Raw genomic sequence first — 21,834 nt, forward strand, 5'->3', positions numbered from 1 at the left:
TATGTCTGTATCCATTTTGTAACACTTAGTGTAAGCTGTGATGTTGACAAACACATGAGATGTTTCTGGACTCCATACTGTGAGCCTCTTGTTTGCGACAGACTCACTTTTTATTAATATTCCTTCCCTCTCAATTATGAGCCATTCAGTTACAGCTTTGCCACATTCTCAGACTGATAACCGTGTTGTGCTCTCTGGGCCTGCTTGACTCATTGTGTGATAGCAGCACAGTGTGTGGTGTGTATGAGCTGGTGGAATAAGCAGCCAGGGCATGTTCAGGAGGGAGGAGTGTTATGGCGGCTAATTCCTATCACATGCTGCCTGTTAGAGGAGTAAGGTGAAGTCTTTTGCACCAACCCATTCTCGCTCAGAGCAGAGCCAGCACTAAGTCGGAGCTCCTCAGTTTCTTCCTCTGTTATGTTGTTGAATCTACCACAGTTGTGTGACTGCAGCTGGGATCAGGGGCAGCCCGGGACTGAAGTGTTGGAATGTGCACTAGGAGTTTGACTTCCACATGCAAAGAGGCTGCCCCCTCTCATCCCAGTTCCTTACTATTGGAGATGAGGGCCTCAAGGCTTTCAACATGTCCATTCTGGGAGATTCCAGTGATTACCAGTGGAAGGAGTTCCAGGGGTCAGTACCAGTTAGCTCTGCAATTTTCCAATCCTCATCCAATTTTGGAACCACAGAAACTTTGCAGAAATGTTGTGGAGCCTTGAAGGTTTGATCCTGACTGTTGCAAAAATGAGATTTAATGATGTTTTTATCAGTATCTAATGATATAGTAATGGTCTCATTTCAGCACACCAGTTGTTTATTTGTTGATCATCAGAAAATAAGATGTTTGATTAACTCAGTAATTTGTCAAGGAAAATTGTCAAATATTTGCTATTAACATAAGAGTGTATGCTTCAGTCTTTCCTTTATATATCAGTGCAAATGACACAAAAATTGAGATGACTCAGGAATCAGCAGCAATCTTAATCTGCTGAGAAAGAAAAACTAGCATGTGGAAATTTGGAAAACAACTGTTATAAACAATTTTTCTTATCCATCCTCCTGAGCAGATGGAGTTTGTTCAGTTGTGATGGAGCTATGGCAGCCTTAATGGCAACTGAGCAAACTTCATCCACTGAAAAGACCATGAGATGCTGTTGAAAGCTCCTTAAATTAGACAGTTATGGATGTCATCTTAATGTCAGGCTGGAGAACAGTTAATCAGTAGAAAGCAGCATGGATGGAGGCCTGTAAAAACTTAATGGTGATTACTTCTTTTTATGTATAGGATTGGGCAGTATCACAGTATTACAGTATACCAGGGTATTAAGAAATCCCAAGGGTATATTTTTCAATACTGTCGTGAATACAGGCGCTCCCCCTTTCTGTTAAACTCATTTTATGTAGTGCACAGCACACACCACCAGAGCTCCGGTCTCTACTAGCAGAGCTGGCAGCAGAGCTGAAAGACACAGAGATGTCTAGTGGTGGAGGGAGAAGCTAAAGGACTGTAAACAGCTGGCGGCCAGCAGGCAAAGAGAGGGCTTGGAGAGTAACAGCATGTTTTTACATCTAACTTTGTGAATTAAGGATTTATTTCCACCAAACTGGAGCTGTTGATTGTTCGAACAGTGGACTTACTAACTAGATTACAAACAAGAGTAACCAAGATGGTTTGGATGAGTTTTATTTTGTTTCTGTCAAGTTGGAATGAACTTCTTCGAAGCCGGTTTGGTGACCTCAAGATTGGGTTGCTACTTTTTGCAGATGATGTGGTCCTGTTGGCTTCCTCAGGCCGTGACCTCCAGCTCTCACTGGATTGGTTCGCAGTCGAGTGTGAAGCAGCTGGGATAAGTATCAGCACCTCCAAATCCGAGGCCATGGTTCTCAGCCGGAAAAGGGTGGAGTGCCCTCTCCAGATCAGGGATTAGATCCTGCCCCAAGTGGAGGAGTTTAAGTACCTCGGGGTCTTGTTCACGAGTGAGAGAAGGATGGAGCGGGAGATCGACAGGCGGATTGGTGCAGCGTCCGCAGTAATGTGGACTCTGCACCGATCTGTCGTGGTGAAGAGGGAGCTGAGCCGAAAGGCAAAGCTCTCAATTTACCGGTCGATCTTCGTTCCTACCCTCACCTATGGTCACGAGCTTTGGGTAGTGACCAAAAGAACAAGATCGTGGGTACAAGCGGCCGAAATGAGCTTCCTCCGTAGGGTGGCTGGGCTCTCCCTCGAGATAGGATGAGAAGCTCGGTCATCTGGGAGGAGCTCGAAGTACAGCCGCTGCTCCTCCGCGTTGAGTAAAGCCAGATGAGGTGGCTCGGGCATGTAATTAGGATGCCTCCTGGACGCCTCCCTGCTGAGGTGTTGAGGGCACGTCCCACCGGTAGAAGGCCCCGGGGAAGACCCAGGTCATGCTGGAGAGACTATGTCTCTCAGCTGGCCTGGGAACGCCTCAGGATTCCCCAGGAAGAGCTGGACGAAGTGGCCGGGGAGAGGGAAGTCTGGGCTTCCCTTGTTAGGCTGCTGCCCCCGTGACCCAACTCCGGCTGAGCGGAAGAAAATGGATGGATGGATGGATGGATGGAGTTGGAATGACGTGTGTTTTATGATAAATTAATGAGACAAGTAAGCCACGTCAGTCTTTTGTGACAGAGAAAGTTGTATTCAAAAGCAATATATATCTCACTACTTATTCAGTCTCTCTTTCAAAGCTAGTGCTGACTTATTGTGGAGCAGCTGTGGCTCAGAGGTAGAGTGGGTCATCCTCTAATCAGACGTTTGGTGGTTCAATCCCTGGCTCCTCCAGTCAACATGTCAAAGTATCCCTGGGCAATATGCCAATATCCCAAATTGCACCTGATGCTGCACCATCGGTGTGTGACTGCATGTGAATGGTTACTGAGTAGCAGGTGGCACCATGTACTGTAGCCTTGGTCACCGGTGTGTGAATGTGTGTGTGAGTGGGTGAATGTGACATGTAGTGTGAAAGCAAAAGATTAGAAACGGACTATACAAGTGCAGTCCATTTACCATTTAATTTAGATCGATGTTTGAACGCTGCTTGTGTGAAGACAGACAATATTTTGTGTTGGGGTGTCATTACATCTTGCCGGTGAAGGGGCTAAAATTAGTACGTTCACGACTATAATACATCCATGGTTGTGATTCCATCAGTGCTGATCAGAGCTGAAGCTGATAAATGCCACAACTGGAGAGTCATTTGACCCAGGTTTTAATTCTGACTTTAACCGTTCCTATTACGATTAAAAAGACAGATGTTAGCAGCTGTTAGTGTTTTTTTGTGCAGTGGAAAATAAGCTTTAGTTGATTTGAAAAGATTTTTTGTAAACGACAGCTTCCAAGGTCTATAATAAACTTTTAAGCTGTTTAAGGACAGAAAAAATGTATAAAGCTCCACATTGGGGTTTGGGGTAAGATGTTTTTTCTTACAAATCACATTTTGTGAATCTTTGGGTTTGAAAAAAAAGACAAATAATTGGTACAGCCCGTAGTTTTTAGCAAGTTTGTGTAGACAGAATGCACATAATGTAGTCCATTGTGTACTTGACTTTGGAACCTTGATGTGGATTAAAATGTTAAGAGCTGCTGAAGTATGGCAGACAGCTAAAGTAACCCCTGAAATCAAGATGAAAGGCTTACTTGAGCAGCTTTACTCATGTGCGAAGGAGCGAGCCAGACGGCACAGTCAGTGGTCAAAGGCCAGATCTGAGATTTGAGATCAGCATATGAGTGTAACCTTTAAGTGGATCATACATGTCATTTCACGCCACACAACCATGTCAAGATGATCTTTCCACTTGTTCTCTTCGCAGGGCCAAGTTAGCCTCCCTGTTTGGACTGGACCAGGAGGGCAGTCAGGGGAACGAGTCCTTCCAGTACACAGCACCCAAACAGCCGAGAAAGAGCTCCAATTCAGGTGAGACAGTCAGAACAGAGACAGGAATGACTTCACATGCAGCCATCATGTAGAGGCTGAACTCTCTTCTGTCTGTTTACAGCACCAGCCTCTCAGAAACCAGCTCCACCTCCTGGAGCTCCTGCAGTGTTATTCGCCACAGCGGTTCAAGCGTTCAGATAGTGAGCTCCCAGTTTTTCATATTTTAAAATCAGTTGATTGTAGCATGAAGTGCTGCTTGGAATATTTCAGCTTTTTTCGTGTATTTCGGAAGAGTAAAAGTCTGTGGGCAGCAGCTAATCTCTCCAAGAATATGTTTTTGCAAAACTTTAAAACTGTAACCTAAAAATGATTTTCATAATAAACAGTAAAAATTAAGTCGCGACTTCCCAAATCGTCTTATGCCAAGTCAAGTGAAAATCTTTTCTGCAATTTTTCTCCAATGTGCAGTATTAATGGACAGTATGTGAAGCAGGGAAAGCTTGGAGCAGCTGTACTGGGCAACCACACAGCTAAAGAGGTTGGTGGTTTGCTAATTGGTCACTTGTTTGAGATTATTGGTGTGACTTTTGATTTTTATGAATAATGCCCCTCTTCTTCTCTGCAGTACAAGCTGCTTCTGTACTTGAGCCAACAGAAACAAGTGACCGCTGCCAAGATTCATGTGGGCTTTGTTTTCACGGTGAGTGGAGACCTGAAGGGTGTTGAATCCATGTGGACGGATGATGTGATGCATTAGAGGAATATCACACTTCACAGTGAGGGACTTGGTGGGGGAGTCTTTGAAACTTATTTTTCTGGACATGTTTTGGATAATAACATAAAAGTTACACAAATGGCAAAGCTCAAAACTTGACCCAAGCACAAGGGGTCTCACACGCACGCACACATGCACACACACAGAGAAAGAAATACAAGTAACCAGGAGACGCTCACCTCAACCACCCAACCTCGTTTCAAGGACACAAAAGCACACACACCACTTGGACTTGAGTCAGATTAAAGTTTGAAGAATTTAGACTTGACAAAATCTAAAAAGACTTGTAACTCAACTTGGACTGAAACACCAATAACTTGTGATTTCACTTAGACTTCAGCCTTTTGACCTAAAAGCACTTGATACATTTCCCCAAGTCCAAAGATTAAAAAGTATGTTAAGGTCAGTAATGCTGTATACCACATTGAAGTACTTTAATTACCAGTTTACAACATATACATTATACAACATGACAGGACAGACAAATTCACATTTAATTCTGTTATGCTGCTGGTTAGGAGTGCTAAATGATATGAAAGTGAAATGTCAGCACTATTTTAAGCTCAGTTTCCCCGAGCTGTTTTCACCTGCCAGTGACATTGTTTTAAAGTGTAGCCAGGTTACTTGCTGAAAAAAACCCTTTATAACAAAAATGATATCACCAGAGCAAAAGTAAGCATAACAGGTTACACATAAAACCATGCAACCTAGCTGAAGTTACATTTTTAACTTGGTGTAGTTTGTGTGTGCAGTCTCATGCCTTTTTATGGAGATTGGCGAGATGTTTAACTGTGGTATATAGGCTCAGTTTGCATTGGTTAATGAATACACAGTACAGTTGGACAACTGATATTTGGGGCATATTTTTGAATGCATTTGCACCCCCTTCTCCCAGTCAAATTGCCTTATAGCCATATTCCTCAATTTAGCTGTTCTCCAACACAGTTTTATCATTTAAATGGTTCTCATTATGACAAGTTGTCACCTTTTTATGTAATAACATGAGAAATGATTATCAAGTATTTAGGTGACAATTAAGAGATAAGTGATCACAGTTTTTTTTTTCTTTTTTCAATTTTACAAGAATAGTTTCTTGTTACAACATATTATTACTGTGGCAGTTTTTTGTTATAACATGAACATATCTTGTAAAATGTGAAGAAAAACATCTTGTTATAACAAACTTTTCATGTTATTATGCGATGATGATCTTTTTTTCTGTTCTGGCCTGGCAGCTCTATGCTGCCCTTAATGAAAAGTGGGTGCAATGAGCCAGACAGTCCTTAAGGATTAAGTACAATTTTTGAGTATCTGTACTTTACTTTTTTTTTAAATTGTATTACTTTGACTCCACTACATTTGAAAGACAAATATTGTACTGTTGACTCCACTACATTTCTATGAAAGCTCTCATTACTGGTTGCATTTGTATTTAAGTCAGTGGATAATTTTTTTTTTCTTTTCTGAAATGCAAAAATCCCTAAACTGTTGATTGTCTGTGTGTGGATTGTTTGTTGATGTGGTGCTATACTCTTCATCAGATCAGCCATGGACATACCTCAGGTCCATGTTTTTGAGATAAAGAACAATTTGTTCATTTGTAAATGTTTGCTCTGTTTACCACACACAAACTTCATCACAACTTCAAATTTTCTAAAGCAAATACTCAATTTCTTTCATTCAAGTGAAAGCAACTTCCACTTGTATTGGAGTGATATTTGACTAGGAGTAAATATACTTTGACTCAAGTAAGAGAGTTGTGTACTTTGTCCACCACTGATCACAGTGCAGATAAACAATTAGAAACAAAAAGCACTGTATCAGAGTTCATGACTCCACAGGCTCCACAGCAGTGTATAACTTGTACACTGTGACGTAAATTGCTGCTCAGATCGACAGATTGCTGGTGAAAACGATGCACAATGAGTTGAAGTGTTTCCCGTCCTCTCCCTGAACACGTGTTCTCTGTTTCCTGCAGGTACAGCCAAACAATTATTGCACTTTTTATGATGACCAGAGGCAGAACTGGTCCCTGATGTTCGAATCAGAGAAAGCTTCATCGGACTTCTGTAAAGAGGTGAATGACACCAGATTGTGATGATAGTTTGACTAACAGAGTGAGTAACTCAGCAAACATGCTGTCTGTAATAACAGCAGGTATCTGAGCCCTTGTCAAATTGCATAAGTTAACCTGTTTTCTAGATGAAGCCGTCTTTGCATTTTTGTGCAACAGGTGTGTTTGGTGAAAGCGAACAGCACAGTCTCCTTAGATGCTGTGGTGGTTCAGGATCTGAGTCTGGGTGAAGGTCAGGCGGTGGAGAATGGAGACTCTTTGGAGGTGGTGTACACAGGCTGGCTCCTGCAGAACCATGCCATCGGACAGGTCAGACACCTCCACCATTTCATCATTTTATCTCCAGTGCCTGTGGATTCTTCTGTGTTGGTCGGGTTTTCTCACTCATTGAATCTTAAATGTCATTTCAGATGTTTGACTCCAACCAGAACAAGGACAAGTTGCTACGACTGAAACTTGGAGCTGGAAAAGTGATCAAAGTGAGTCAGAACATACTGCACTAAATAAGGAGCAGAATGCTGCGACAGCAATACAATTGAATTTACACTTATTTACCAAATGTCAATTATGAACACATACCCAAAGCCAAAGAAAACATTAACAAACAACAAATACATAGATGTCAGTCAGAGTATGGTCTAATAACGATTCTCCAACTCAGCCAGAGTTCCTCTGCTGTACTGCACCTCCACGCTGACTCAAACTTTTGTACATGAGCTGAGACCTGATGTGAAATTTGATTGTAGCCTCCGCTCACCTCCACACTGATGAATGAGGAGCTTTGAGTGAAAATGACTGTACACTCAGTTTTCTGTTGTAATTTTCATTTCTTAAATGAGGGCCAATGGCTCTCATGCATTTGCTCATAGCTGATCTAATGTGGAAACACAGTTTTAAAATAAACTAGCTTACCTTTAAACTACCACCCTACACTGTGACTGTGCAGTGTTCCTCTTCGTGTTATGTTTTATTACATACATTTATTACATTATTATTACTGTGTATTATTGTCTTCTCTGTATGAGCAGGGCTGGGAGGAAGGAATGCTCGGGATGAAGAAGGCAGGCCGTCGCCTCATTGTCATCCCACCTCACCAAGCTTACGGATCCAAGGGAGTCCCCAACCGTGTCCCGGCTAACAGCACTCTTATTTTTGAAGCAGAGCTTCGACGGGTAACACCCACTGAACACTTTTCAATATCCATCTGCTCTTGTATTTGACCTTTTCTAACATACCTGATTATTCTAGTGTCACATGAATAGTTCAGTTATGTCTGTGTCTAACCTTTAGAAACATGGTTTGACATCAGTTTTCTTCTGCTGCGTTGAGATGCCTCTCATAAGCTCTTTAACCCTTTTAAACTTGAGCAAATTTACCTGATTTCTTTCAAAAACTTTATTGGAAAGAAATGTTCCACAACTTGCAAGAAATTAGCAAGAGGTGACGAAAATGCATTTAAAATTATTATTGTTATATATTCAAAATTATGTATATGAGGATCAATGGTCCTACAACACCTCCAGGAGGCTAGGCAGTGAACTCTGGCGTCCCAAAGCCACTCCCCTAGTGCCAGTCCTCACTGCTCCTATGCAGCCCAAACAGCCCTGCCACCTTCAACAGACTCAGGCTCCGTTTATGTGAGCTCCAGGTAGTGGCAGTACCACCTGGCTATCACAGATACAAGGCTAAGCTAAACTACTACAAAGCTCTCACAGATGCAAGCTAAACTACTATAAAGCTATCACAGTTACAAGTCTAAGCTACACTATAACATGGCTATCACAGAAGCTCTATTTATGCAGACTCCAGGTAGTGACTGTGCTGATGCTACCTTCCCTAGCACATGAATCACAATTGCCAATATACTACAACTCAAATACAAGACTCAAGCTAAGGGAAATAAGGGTGAATTGGATCAACCAACACACTTACTAGAGCCCATTATCACAAAACATAGTTTGCCTCAGAGGCTTTACAGTGTACGACATCCCTCTGCCCTTATACCCTCATATCACCCAAGGAAAAACTCCCGAAAAAGAACCCCTGTAACAGGGAAAAAAAAGGAAGAAACCTCAGGAAGAGCGTTAGAGGATGATGAGGGATCCCTCTTCCAGGATGGAAAGACGTGCAATAGATGTCGTAAATAACAAATCAAATACAATCATGGCAAAAAGGAAAGAGAAAGAGAGAGGGGAGGAGAGGGGGAGGAGAGGGGGAGAGAGGGGGAGAGAGGCACAGCAATAATAGAAACAGATGCATGTCATATTACAATAACGATAGGTGTGAAATTATCAAATGCACTGTATGATGATGTTGAGGGTGATGATAAGAGTCTCATGCACACGTTGATAGGCAGGTGTCCAAAGGCAAGATCACAGCATCGGCGCAACCAGGACCAGACCACGATCAGGGCGAGCGAGGGGCACAGAATCAGTACAGCCACAGCACGAGCACAACCAAAGGCAGGGTCGCAGCATCAGCACAGATATCACCACGGTCAGGCACAGTCTAGGTTACGGCCAGGATCCAGGAAAACTAGGAAACAAGGGAGCAGGAATGCTCCGGAGAGGCGACAGGATTAGCGTAGTGCAGTTCAACAGACCCAGGCTCCGTAATCGCGAGCCCCAGGTAGTGAGAGTACCACATGGCTATCACAGATGTAAGGCTAAGCTAAACTACTGAGGCTAAGCTAAGCTTGCAAATGGCAATGCAGTAAACAGACATGCATGATTTCCGATGGCGGCATTGAGAGAAGGAAAGGAGCTCAGGGTATCATAGAAAGTCCCCTGGCAGGTTAAACCTATGTCAGCCTAACTATGGGCTGGTCCAGGCAACCTGAGCCAGCCCTAATTATAAACTTTATCAAAGAGGAAGGTCTTAAGTCTACCCTTAAAAGTTGAAACGGTGTGTGCCTCCCTGACCGAAACTGGAAGCTGGTTCCATAAGAGAGGAGCGTGGTAGCTGAAGGCTCTGGTTCCTATCCTACTTTTGGAAACTTTGGGAACCACAAGTAATCCTGCATTTTCAGAGCGCAGTGATCTTGAGGGTTGGTAAGGAACTATGAGCTGTGACAGATAGGATGAAGCCTGATCATTTAGAGCTTTGTAAGTAAGGAGGAGGAGTTCAAATTCAATCCTGGATTTCACAGGGAGCCAGTGCAAAGAAGCTAAAACAGGAGAAATATGATCCCTTTTCTTGCTTCCCGTTAAAACACGAGCAGCAGCGTTCTGCACCAGTTGGAGAGACCTAAGAGATTTGTTGGGGCAACCAAATAATAGGGAGTTACAGTAATCCAGCCTAGAGGTGACAAATGCATGTACTAATTGTTCAGCATCTGTTTGGGAGAGGATATGTCTAATTTTTGCGATGTTACGCAAGTGAAAGAAAGCCGTCCTTGAAGTTTGTTTTTTATGGGAGGCAAAAGATAAATCTTGATCAAATAAAACTCCGAGGTTCCATACAGAAGTGCTAGAGGCCAAGATAATGCCATCTAGAGAAATTACATTGTTGGAAAAGGAGTTTCTGAGGTGTTTGGGGCCAAGAACAATAACTTCAGTTTTGTCTGAATTCAACATCAGGAAATTACGGCTCATCCAGGCTTTTACATCCTTAAGACAAGTTTGAAGTCTAGATAGCTGATCAGTTTCATCTGGTTTCATAGATAGATATAATTGCTTATCATCAGCATAAAAATGGAAATTTTTAGAGTGTTTTCTAATTATGTTGCCTAGAAGAAGCATATATAAAGTAAAAAGGATTGGTCCAAGCACCGAACCCTGTGGCACTCCAAAGCAGACCTTAGTATAGTAGACCTAGTAGACCTTAGTCAATGGTGTCAAATGCGGCACTGAGATCTGATTAGGATTAAAACAGAGACCAGATCTGTGTCAGAAGCGATAAATAAATCGTTATTAATTTTTGCAAGTGCCATCTCTGTACTATGATAAACTCTGAAGCCTGACTGAAAGTCCTCGAATAAACTATTATGTTGGAGAAAGTCACAGACTTGATGAGCAACCTCAAGGATTTTAGAAATAAAGGGGAGATTAGATATCGGTCCATAGTTAGCTAAAATCTCAGGATCGAGAGTGGGCTTCTTTCGAAGAGGTTTAATGACAGCTGAGAGAGATAGCTGATCCAGCTACAAACCCCCTACATCCCCCTTCAACTGGGCGGACCCTAGCTTTCCATCCTTTCTGCTCAGCTTCTGCCTGTAAGTCTGTGTACATCAGTTTCTTCCTTTCATAGGCTTCTTCCACTGAAGCTTCCCAAGGGACTGTAAGCTCAATGAAATAAACGATCCGTTGACTCACCGACCACAGCTATCTACCTATGCCAGGCCTCAAATTAGTACAAACTATTTCCTGGGGAACAACAAGCTTTCCTCCTAAATCTACCTGCATTTCCCAATCACAAGCTCCCTCCAGGCAACCACATCCCTGCCTCCTCCCAAACTTACTGCCTCTATGTTTCTCCCCCTCATGTACAAACTGGATATCTAGACTCTCTTTTTTAAAACCTCCTGAATTCACGTGTCGTCTTCTCCCCGCAATACCTGCAGCTAAGCTTCTCAACACCTGATTATGTCGCCACGTATACCGGCCTTGTGATAAACTAATTTTGCAGCTTGACAAAATATGTCTTAACGTTGCTGTACCTGAACACAGTGGGCATGATGGGTCGCCATTTACCCAGAGCTTCAGGTTCTGGGGGGTTGGCAACACATCATATGTAGTCCCGATCAGAAATCTAATGCAGCTGTCCTCCATACTCTACAGGTCCCTTCAGCTAAGCTTCCTCCTCTACGCTTTCCCAATTCAACCACTGACCCTGCTTAGCCTGAGCCACTGCCTTAGCCCCCCTTCCAGTCTCCTCCTGCCTACGTACCTGTTCCACTATCAGTTTTCTTCTATCCTTGGGGCCTACTGTATTCCACACCAGTTTGCCGAGCCCCAAGCCTCCCTGGCCAAACTGAACATTACCTACTATCTCTGCATGCCTAAGAGCAGCCTCTGTGTCCTGAACTGCTACTCTTGGGTTCCATTTTCTCCCCTTGGAAGGATTTGGAACCACACTCCTTACTATTACATCCTTACTCCCGGCTAACAACAACTCTGCCCTGACCTTCATGCACCTAAACTCCTCTGTTGAGCTAGATACTGGCAGCTGAAGTATCCCTTTCCCATACAATGCCACACTGCTTAGACACCTTGGAGCGCCTAACAACTTCCTAATATATGAGCTAACCAACCTTTCCATTCTCTCCACAACAGATACTGGGACTTCATAGATTGACAGTGGCCATATTAACTTAGGAAATAACCCAAACTGCAAACACCACAACTTTAACTTTCCTGGGAGCCCTGACTCATCTATTCTATCCAGTCCTTCAGCAACATCTTTTCTAAATTGCACAACTTGCTCAACATCATTCAAATCCACATTGTACCACCTACCTAGGCTATTCATTGACTTTTCCCTAATTGTTGGAATTTCCTCATCATCTAAGATAAATTTTCTATCATTTGACTGTACACTCAGTTTTCTGTTGTTACTTAATGGTTTTTGGGCCCTGTGTTGTCAAGTTGCTCATCGCCCTATCCTCATAATTTCAGAAGACATTAAACCCATTTGTGCAAGTTTTGCAAGGTTAACAACCTGCAACTCTTTACTCACTGTTGCCTATAATGTTGGTGAAGTGAACTAACGTTTTTTTTGTTTTTTTTGTGCTTTAGGTGAAGTTTTCCAAGGACAATGGGTCTATGAGTGCCAGCAGCAGCTCCAGAGACTCTGCTGCCCCCTCCCCTGTTCCTTCCCCAGCCCCCAGTGTGGAGAATCTGGCCCCAGAGCCCCCAGTGCAGATGACTGCCTCCGGTCCAGGCAGACCAGGGTTAGTTATCAGGAGATAGTTAACGGCATTATCCTTAACTCTGTGGACACTCAAGATGACCTGTCTTTTTTTGTTTTTGCAGGGAGCCACCACTTCGTGCAAAGTCAAACTCACTCAGTGAACAGTTAGCAGTAAGCTCCTTGACTGATTTTTCTTACCAGTGCACTACGATATCCATAGCATTCAGTTATTTTGCAGCTGTATTGATAGAAGCTTTCTTTTTTTCCAAATTTCAGAATCCAGATGCCACAAAAGCCAAGCTGATTTCCCGCATGGCAAAGATGGGCCAGCCCATGTTGCCCTTTCTGACAGGAGCAGCCAGCCAGCCTGAATCCAGTGACTCTGGGCAGCAGTGATTAACAATTACAGTCTGGACTTCTACTACTTCTGCTTGTAATGCAATGACAAATATTTAAGACAAGTTTAAAAAAAATCTGCAGAGATGCTGTCAGTATTCTGTGGGAGAAGATTTAATGTGGCCCTGCAAGAAGCATTTGTAAAAGCTTCAGAAGATGCAGCCCTGTACAATCACCAAACCCTGCACAGGATTCCTACAGCTTGAGGCAAGTTTATATATATATATATATATATATATATATATATATATATATACATATATATATATATATATATGCATGTATATATGTGTGTGTGTATATACTTACTATTTAATACATAATATATAGATAGAGTTTTTAAAAACTAATTTTTTGTTTGTCACCCTTTATCCCCAATCAAATCAAACCAGTGTGCTGAGGTTTCAAAGGGTTAAAGTTCTCCTCCACTCCATATCTATGTGTAAAAAAAATATTAGAACAAGAAAGATAAAAGCCAATAGCTCCAATCTGCACAAAAGCTCAAAGATACACTATTTACTGTATGCATACATTTGGTATCAAGTGAATCTTCTCAAAGGGGCACTCCACTGATTTCACAGGTGTACAGGTCATAGCAGTATTAGAGTATAGTAGTATGATACACTATATACAGTTGTATAAAGTGTCCTGTTGCTGTGAGGGAGTTTCATTAAGTCTGAGAAAACTGCTTGTGACATCACTTATCCCCATCAAATTATTATCTGAAATGGGTGTCATGACTGACTTTCTGTCATTATTGTGTTTATCTCCAGGACACCAGTGGCAGCAGAGCGAAGGATCGGCCTGTGGCTCCATCTCCAGTGCAGATCTCCACTGCAGCTCCAGCTTCAGCATATGGTAAGCTTCTTTCACCTGTTCATACTGTATATACATTGCTCCTGCAGCCTAGCATTAACAAAGGTTACATCATTTTCATATGATGCTGTACAGCATGTTTGATAATATTTGTTAATTCCCTGAATTTAATCTTTTTTTTCCTGCAGTACATCCTCATCCTCACACTGCTCCACCTTCTGCCTTACTGCCTGTGATGACCAGCGTTGCCCCACAGCCTGGGCTGTCAGGCAGCAGCAATGCCTTTCAGGTGAGGTTTTAACATATTTTCTGCTGACTTAACATCAGAATGTACATCACAGAAAAAACAGCATTTCTTTATATCAGTGCATTGTTTTGTTTCATAGCCTTACTCCTACACACAGACCTCTGTGGCTCCATCTCAGCTGCAGCCTGTTGGCCAGGTCTTCCCTACACACACTGTCCCATACATGGGTAAGATGTTGGTGTCAGTCATTAAAGCCACGGTAATTCTAGGTGCTAAATGATAGGCAGCTGGACTTGCTTAAATTTTTTGAAGACGTTTCACCTCTCATGTAAGAAACTTCTTCAGTTCTGACTGGTGCGGAGTCGTAGGCTTTAAACCACGTGTGGGTATGAACCCTAAGGCCTCATTCCAACTGCACAAAAACCTTTTATTTTAATCCACATTTCAGTCCACATGAAGGTTCCAAAGTCAAGTACACAATGCACTACATTATGCACATTCTGTCTGTACAAACTTGCTGAAAAACTGCAGAGCTGTATCAATTATTTGTCTTTTTTAAAAAACCCAAAGATTCACAAAATCTGATTTGTCAGAAAAAAAAACATTTTGCCACCAAACCAGTTTTATCTGGAGCTCCTAAAAAATAGCTTAAAAGTTCATTAGACCATGGAGGCAGTTGTTTACAAGGAATCTATTCAACTCAACTAAAGCCTCTTTTTACACTGCACAAAAACCTGCCAACATTTGGCTTTTTTATGCAATGTGTAAGTGTACAGTCGGCTTTAACACTCGGGTCAAATGACTAAAAAGGTACAGGTATTTATCACCTCAGGCACTGATGGCATTGATGGAAACAAAACCCTGCGGGTGAACACACTATTTCAGCTCCTTAACCAGCAAGATGCAGTGACCGGCCATCTACTACTAAGCAGCACTAAAACATTTATCCATATTAGTCTGCACTGAGTTTGAGAGACTGAATAAGTCAGAGATGTATAAAGATAAGTAAACACCGTAAAGTTTTCATAGGCCTCAATCTCTGCAGCTCTTTACTATTTACCTATTCTCCGGCCTGTTTGTGACGTCACACAGACTCACCCAGACAACCTCCACACACACACACACACACACACACACACACACACTCACACAGGAAGGCACACTCATCTTCTGCAGAGATATGTACACAGCTCTGCTCTGCTGGCAATGGGAAATGTGTCTATATCATATTTTTAGTAGGTTTATCTGTGTTTGAAAAACCTGTGTGCACATGCTAATTTTGGCAGAAAAGGGGTAATACAGAGTCATTGAGGTCAAATGTTAGCTGAGTTTCAGAAGTGTTAGAATCACATGAGTCGTTTGAAGCCCACATTTTCACACCATTCAGTTACAACTAAAAAGGCCTCTTGGATGAGAAGTAAAACTTCTTAAAGAAATTCAAGCAAGCCCAGTTGCCTCAGATTTAGTGCCTTAATTTAAATGTATACCTTAAACTCCTGATACTTGTACCTTGAACTTTAGGGTCCATTTTTTCATTCCATGATGCAGTTCTTCTGTTTTGTGTTTGATCTAAATGGGTTAACTCTTTGATCATGTTGTTTTGGCTAGGTTCCAGTGATGTGACTTCCTTCTTGATGACTGAAGCCCGACAACACAACACGGAGATCCGCTTATCTGTCGGAAAAGTAGCAGATAAAGTGGATCAGCTGGCCTCCAAGGTATATACTCTATATACAAGAATATCTTCATTAAGAGACTGTAACAGAAATGAGACACGTGTGGCTCATGTCTTTTCTGACTTCAACAGATAGATGACCTTCAAAGGCAGGGAAGTCTCTCCATGGCTGTTCCCAGTATGTCAATGGAAACCTCCATGATCATACACAACATCCAAAGAATTGTCCAGGTACACCTGCTTGCTTCAGTGCTGTGTGGGTTTGGAGGCTCTAATGCTGTTTTTTTTCTCAGCTGTTGATTCTCTTATGTCATCTTTCAGTTTGTTGGAACTTGTCATCAGAAATCAAACCAAGGTCTGAATACTCTTGTTTTATTTTCAGGAAAATGAATGTTTAAAAAAGGAAGTGTTTGAGAAGAGCTCTCGCATTGAGGAGCAAAACCGAAAGATCGGGGAGCTAATCAACCAGAATCAGAGGTGAGTGACTTATGTTTAGTGTTGGAGTTGCTACTCAAAAAAGGTAATTTATTACACATAACTCGTTACTTTTGAAAAGCGTAATTCATTACTGTACTTAATTACTCTCTGTTGAATGTAATTCGTAGCACTATCCGTTACTTAATTTGGATCAAATTCCAAAAATCTTTTTATTTAATCCACTGGATTGTCTTAGTGGTGTGATCCTGCTGCAGTGTGAAATGGAAATTAACAGATTTTTAAGAAATTATAATAATAATTAAGTGGTAAGAATGATGAGAACAATAAAAATGTCATTATTTTAACCACAATTGAATTGTACACATTACTGTTTCTAAAATGATTGAAAAGAAGGGGGATGTGTTACACATGTCTGAAAAGACTGGACATGTTATAGTTGTCAAAATCACCTCCTCACTGTCACACTTTGATCTCATCTGGTTTGACAAACAGACTGCAGACCAAAGTGACTCATGTAACTCTAAGTATCAGGAGAGATTTCAGTCTAAATGTATGTTTGTGTTGTGGCTGTCTAGGTACATGGAGCAGAGTCACCTGCTGCTGGAGCAAAGGAACAACTCCCTCAAGTCAACCAGTGAACAGAACCAGGCCAGACTACTGCAGGCTGAGCAGGACAAGGTGAGAGTTTCTCTTTACTGTTGAGACTGTAGATTGTGCCTTCACACTGTAACTAGCAATGCTAACAGATTACAGCGTCTACACTGCACAGTTTGTCCACCAGAGAGTACTGACATGCTTTTTTTAACTATAAAATGTCCTGCTTAGTACATATCTTGGTCTTTAATAAACACATTTAAAAGGATCTTTCTCAAAAAAATGGTTTCATATTTCTGGGAAAAATATTAATGTTATTATTATTGGTCAGTATAATAGATTTCCTTAATTTTGAATATTAGTTGTTATCAACCTTAAAATCCCAAGCAGGTCACTGAACGGGGCTTAGACGCAAGAAGTACCGAAAGACTGAATACATATGAATTGTTGTTAAAGAGGAAAATTTAGATTATTTTTGGATCCACACTAAACATTTAAAACAACAAAGTCACACAATAAGCTGGCAATGATAAAATGACTGTCAGCGTCACTGTCACTTTTACCAGCACACACTAGCTTGCTCTATCTTTGTCACTCGCTAGCTCTCTGTCTTGGTACTTAAACAATCTGGCACCGATATGAGGAACAAAAATCTGTATTATGATTCATTCTGGCAGGTATCGGTCATATAGGAACTGGTGCCAACATGGAGCTGGGTTTTAGTACCTATCCCTAATCACAAGTGGACAGCCCTTTTTCTTAATGTTCATTCTTGGCATTACAGTGCTTCTTTACATGCATCTAGAGTGACCACTTGTTATCAGATCTTACTTCCATACTGTAATTGTAAATAAACTTGTACATATTTTTCATTTGCGAAGAACAAATGTGTGGCTATTTTTCAAGAGTGGGAGGTTTATTGTACTATAAGCACACTCAGAGCTGTTAATATTTAAGTAATGTCTGTGTGAGTTTGTGGGAACCGTTCAATAGCTGCTGCTGTGTTAGCTCATGCTAACCAGGCAGAATTAACCATTGTCCATCAGAGGAGAGCAGCTCTGGTGATGGTCCTTCAGCGCTGCGTCTAACCTGTATAACGGCAAAAACACAAACAGTTTTGAGTCAGATAAGCAAGAATGTCAAATGAATAGGCGGTCCATCAATGTGGCCTAGGACACATCAGTGAACACACTACTGAAACAGTGTGGCTGCATGCGGTCCAAACCACCTCTGAATGTGGTCTGAGAGCTCAGATCTCAAGAAGCATTTGGTGCGTTCACACCTGTACCTAGAGCTGTCCAGTCAAGATCTGATCACCCTGGATGCATATTAATACTGGGTGTAAATAGGGCCATACTGTCACACTTCTTGCTGGAGAATCCACATTAATTATTTACATAAAAAACACAAGATTGTGCCAGCACCTTGATGATGTCAGATTTCATTTAATATTCTGAAGTTTTTATATTCTCAAGTTTCAATAGAAGGAGTTTTTCTCTCGATTGCTGCAAATAGAAAAAAACTCTCACCCTCACAGGGTGAGCGCTATGTTCAGAATTCTTAAAAGCAACTCAATAATCAGCAAATGAGTGAATGTCCACACAGAATTTAGAATTATAAGTTCAAACCTTTTAGTGAATCTTTTCAAGCAAGCGGTAAGCAGTTGCAGAGCTCTGGATCAGAAATGCCTCTCCCTAGCCGACAACATCAGTGAGTCAGCCTGCATTCTGACAACCTGTCCAGTCTTTTATACTATTACAATAACAAAAAATGTGAATGTAGGTAGAGTCATCTTCTGGTTGGCTCCCCTCGTTATCTGGCTCCCCTTCCGGCATGGTATCATCTTTGGATTGGCCAACCCTTTTCCCTGCTGGGTGTCCTGTTGAACAACATTATAGATACCACACACCCACGCCCTTTTGACCCACATCCATTCCGCACATCTCCTCTTCATATCTCCAAGTATCAAGTTCTTCTCACGTCATGCTTTCACTCACACCACTGGCACCAAAGGTTTAGATTATCATACAGAACGTTAAACTGTCATCCAGAACATTGAGTTATTGCGATACTATATCTTGTCTTCTTGTATAAGGAATAAATCATGACCATATAAGGAATAAACAGATATATAAGGAATGAACATGAACATGAACATTGCATCATATACTTACATACTCCAACCCATTCCACATATTCCAATTGTCATTCCGTGTATTCAAACTTTATTTCTTTATAATCAAGTTTCATTCCACCTACTCTTGTTATTCCATATATTCATACTGTCACTCCACATATTCAACTGTTGTAATCCAGGTTCATTCCATATATTTAAACTTTCATTTCATGTATTCAAGTTTGATTCCATATATATTTAAACTTATATTTCTTATATTCAAGTTCTATTCTGCATATTCAAGGTTCACTCCATGTATTCAAAGGTCCATTCAATACATTCAAACTTTCATTCCAATATTCAAAGTTGATTCAGTATATTCAGACTTTCATTCTATATATAGTCAAATTTCCTTCCTTTTCTTTCTAAATTAACCTTTAAAAACCCATTGTATTATCAGAATAACGCATGGTCACAAGTTTGTTTTAGTGTTATTTAGTTTTCTTGGGACAATGAGAAATTTACTTTGCAAACTAACTGAACACCAATGTTCTGTGCTGCTGAAAACTGGCACACTTGGAATAGTAACTTAGGAGTGCATTCATTATTATCATCTAATCTATGCAATGTGAATTTCACATGAAGATTTTCTCTTTAGTAATACACTTAAAATGTACTGCTGCCAGTGGAGATTGGGTTAATATTTATTGAATCATTTCCTGTCTGTTTTCTGTTACAAGTCTAATGCTTATGATAAGTGCTTCACTCTTTGCCAGCTGCTCTCTGCTTGGTTATTTGCGCTGCAGTGCTGCTCTGAGAAAAATATAGCATTTACTGCTCTCTCTTCTCAGCATGCACTGCATCAGGACCTGGGCTGCGGCCAGGTGAGCCTGTTTTCTCTGTGTACCACCACTAGACAAGGGTCAGATAGTGTCTGCAAAATAAGATAATGCATGAATTTGCAATAGCTGTGACCACGTACACGCATGCATCCATGTGTTCATGCACTCACACACACAACCTCACAAACACCTGTGTCTCTCATACAATGATGCCTCTCCATGACCACCAGTTCATTTCTATGAAAGGCAACGTGGCAAAATGTTTGTCTGTGTGTGTGTGTGTGTGTGTATGCGTGTGTGTGTGTGTGTGTGTTTCTGTTAGGTTTGGTTATTGTCCATGAATCTGTTTAGAAGCTATGTGTCTCCCCTCCTATTAGCCAAGTGGCATGATAACAATTACATACCTTTACACACACATACTTGACTTTCATGCCATAATTCAGCTTTTAAGGACAAAAAGTGTGACCAGCAGAGGGTGGGGAAATTTCTGTTACTGACCACCAAAGTGACCTTTAGAGCTGCTGGTGGCAGCTAAGAAGTACAAAGTGAAATTGTGTGTGTGCTCCAAAAGTTTCAGCTGTTTTGAACAAACAAAGCAAAGACAGCTCCTCACTGAGTCTGACATTCAGACTGGGTTACACCAACAAGGATTCATTTAATCTAATGTTAGCTTTAATCAGAGTTCAGTAAAACTAGGTTTAAAGATAAATAGATCCATATTTATTAAGTTAAGTTATTAAATGTATTAAATTAAGCAGGGCTCTGTCACACCATTAGAAAATAATCTCAGTTTAATCAATAGGAACAAGGAAATATGGACATAAAATAAATAAATAAATAAACAAATAAATGCATACAGAATCAGCATAGGGGCTTTAAAGTCAACCTTGGATCATAGTTTAAAGTTCATAGTTTTGGTGCAACAGAATTAAATTCAATCTAGGTTTAGATTAAAAACTAAACTGAGAGGTTTAAAGAAAGGTTAAAGGCAGGTTTAAATGTAATCTTTCTTAATGTTAAGCTAGATCTAAAGTTTGTGCAACAGAATTTAAACTTAAGCCATAATTTAATCTGATTTAAAGGTTAATCCTTGTTGGTGCAATCCAGCCTTACAGTTTGAACTCAGGAAGGAAAACATCTTTCTGTCAAAACATTTTCTGTCATGATATCCATTTAGGAAGCACAGCAGATCAGTCCCTCACTCAGGAATGGTCAATTCCCCCAAACAAGTCACAGGACAGTAAGTCTAGACAAACTCTGCAAGTGATCTAAAATTGACTTTGAATGAAATTCTTAGACTTAACAGCTGATCTGAGGATCAGGTTTGTCCTGATCAAGCCCCGTCTCCAGACATGCTGCATAAAATATTGTGGAAATCCTGTTTGACCCACATTTGTCCGCTGCCTCTGAAATCATTCTCTTATCTCTTACTACACTGATATTTGAACTAACTTTTCTTTCTTATTTTTCCCCTCTGTCTTGTTTTCCATCAGCCATCACTTAACATTTTTCTCTTGCAGGCTCATGCTGCTCACACCACTAGCACCAGTAGACCCCTATCTAGTCTGTAAATATGTCGTTACACTGCTTGTTTTGTGGCCTGGTTTTCATGGGTACATCCCCTCCTCTCACCTCTCCTTGTGTCTGTCTGCCTCTCCATCAGGTTCGTCTGACAGAGGATCTGGCATTGTCCACAGCACAGCTGTCGGAGCTGCAGCTAAAAGCTACAGCTCAGCAGCAGAAGGCCATGGAGCTGCAGGGGAAACTGAGCTCAGCGTTGCAGGACAGTGAGAGGCACTGCCAGCGCATCGCCGCCCTGGAGCCACAGCTGGAAGGTTGGTGTTGTGGGTTACATAAATATTACCTTCATCACAGTTTAGGAACTGAATTAATATCTCTTTAAAAGAGCTTCAGCAAACAAGCATAATAAACTGACTGAGTGTATGTGGTAGAGTTGGGTAAGTTTATGGTTTTGTCAGTCCAGTCCAGTGTATGAGCCTAAACCAGCTTGATTTATGCAAACCAGCTGGACCAGCATTTGTCATTATGTCACGTTCTGGCAGTTTTAAATGTAGCCTAAGTCACAGCGCTAAATCCAACATTGCATTAGTAAGAAGA

The 21,834-nt window shown here is 41.3% G+C and overlaps 1 protein-coding gene across 1 annotated transcript in view; it reads left to right on the forward strand.

The window, feature by feature from the left end:
* The window catches only part of fkbp15b (FKBP prolyl isomerase family member 15b), a 37,726-nt gene that overhangs the window by 2,682 nt on the left and 13,210 nt on the right, over positions 1-21,834 (forward strand). The window contains exons 2-20 of the mRNA XM_042488143.1: positions 3,829-3,932; positions 4,015-4,093; positions 4,362-4,431; positions 4,519-4,593; positions 6,647-6,745; positions 6,902-7,051; positions 7,153-7,221; positions 7,771-7,914; positions 12,478-12,632; positions 12,715-12,763; positions 12,869-12,977; positions 13,754-13,846; positions 13,993-14,093; positions 14,191-14,278; positions 15,660-15,769; positions 15,859-15,957; positions 16,109-16,203; positions 16,740-16,842; positions 21,380-21,551. Of these exons, the coding sequence (XP_042344077.1) occupies positions 3,829-3,932; positions 4,015-4,093; positions 4,362-4,431; positions 4,519-4,593; positions 6,647-6,745; positions 6,902-7,051; positions 7,153-7,221; positions 7,771-7,914; positions 12,478-12,632; positions 12,715-12,763; positions 12,869-12,977; positions 13,754-13,846; positions 13,993-14,093; positions 14,191-14,278; positions 15,660-15,769; positions 15,859-15,957; positions 16,109-16,203; positions 16,740-16,842; positions 21,380-21,551 (1,964 nt within the window). The remainder of the gene's footprint in view (positions 1-3,828; positions 3,933-4,014; positions 4,094-4,361; positions 4,432-4,518; positions 4,594-6,646; positions 6,746-6,901; positions 7,052-7,152; positions 7,222-7,770; positions 7,915-12,477; positions 12,633-12,714; positions 12,764-12,868; positions 12,978-13,753; positions 13,847-13,992; positions 14,094-14,190; positions 14,279-15,659; positions 15,770-15,858; positions 15,958-16,108; positions 16,204-16,739; positions 16,843-21,379; positions 21,552-21,834) is intronic.

Source organism: Plectropomus leopardus, chromosome 6 (genome assembly GCF_008729295.1).
Source record: "Plectropomus leopardus isolate mb chromosome 6, YSFRI_Pleo_2.0, whole genome shotgun sequence".
Taxonomy (NCBI): Eukaryota; Metazoa; Chordata; class Actinopteri; order Perciformes; family Serranidae; genus Plectropomus; species Plectropomus leopardus.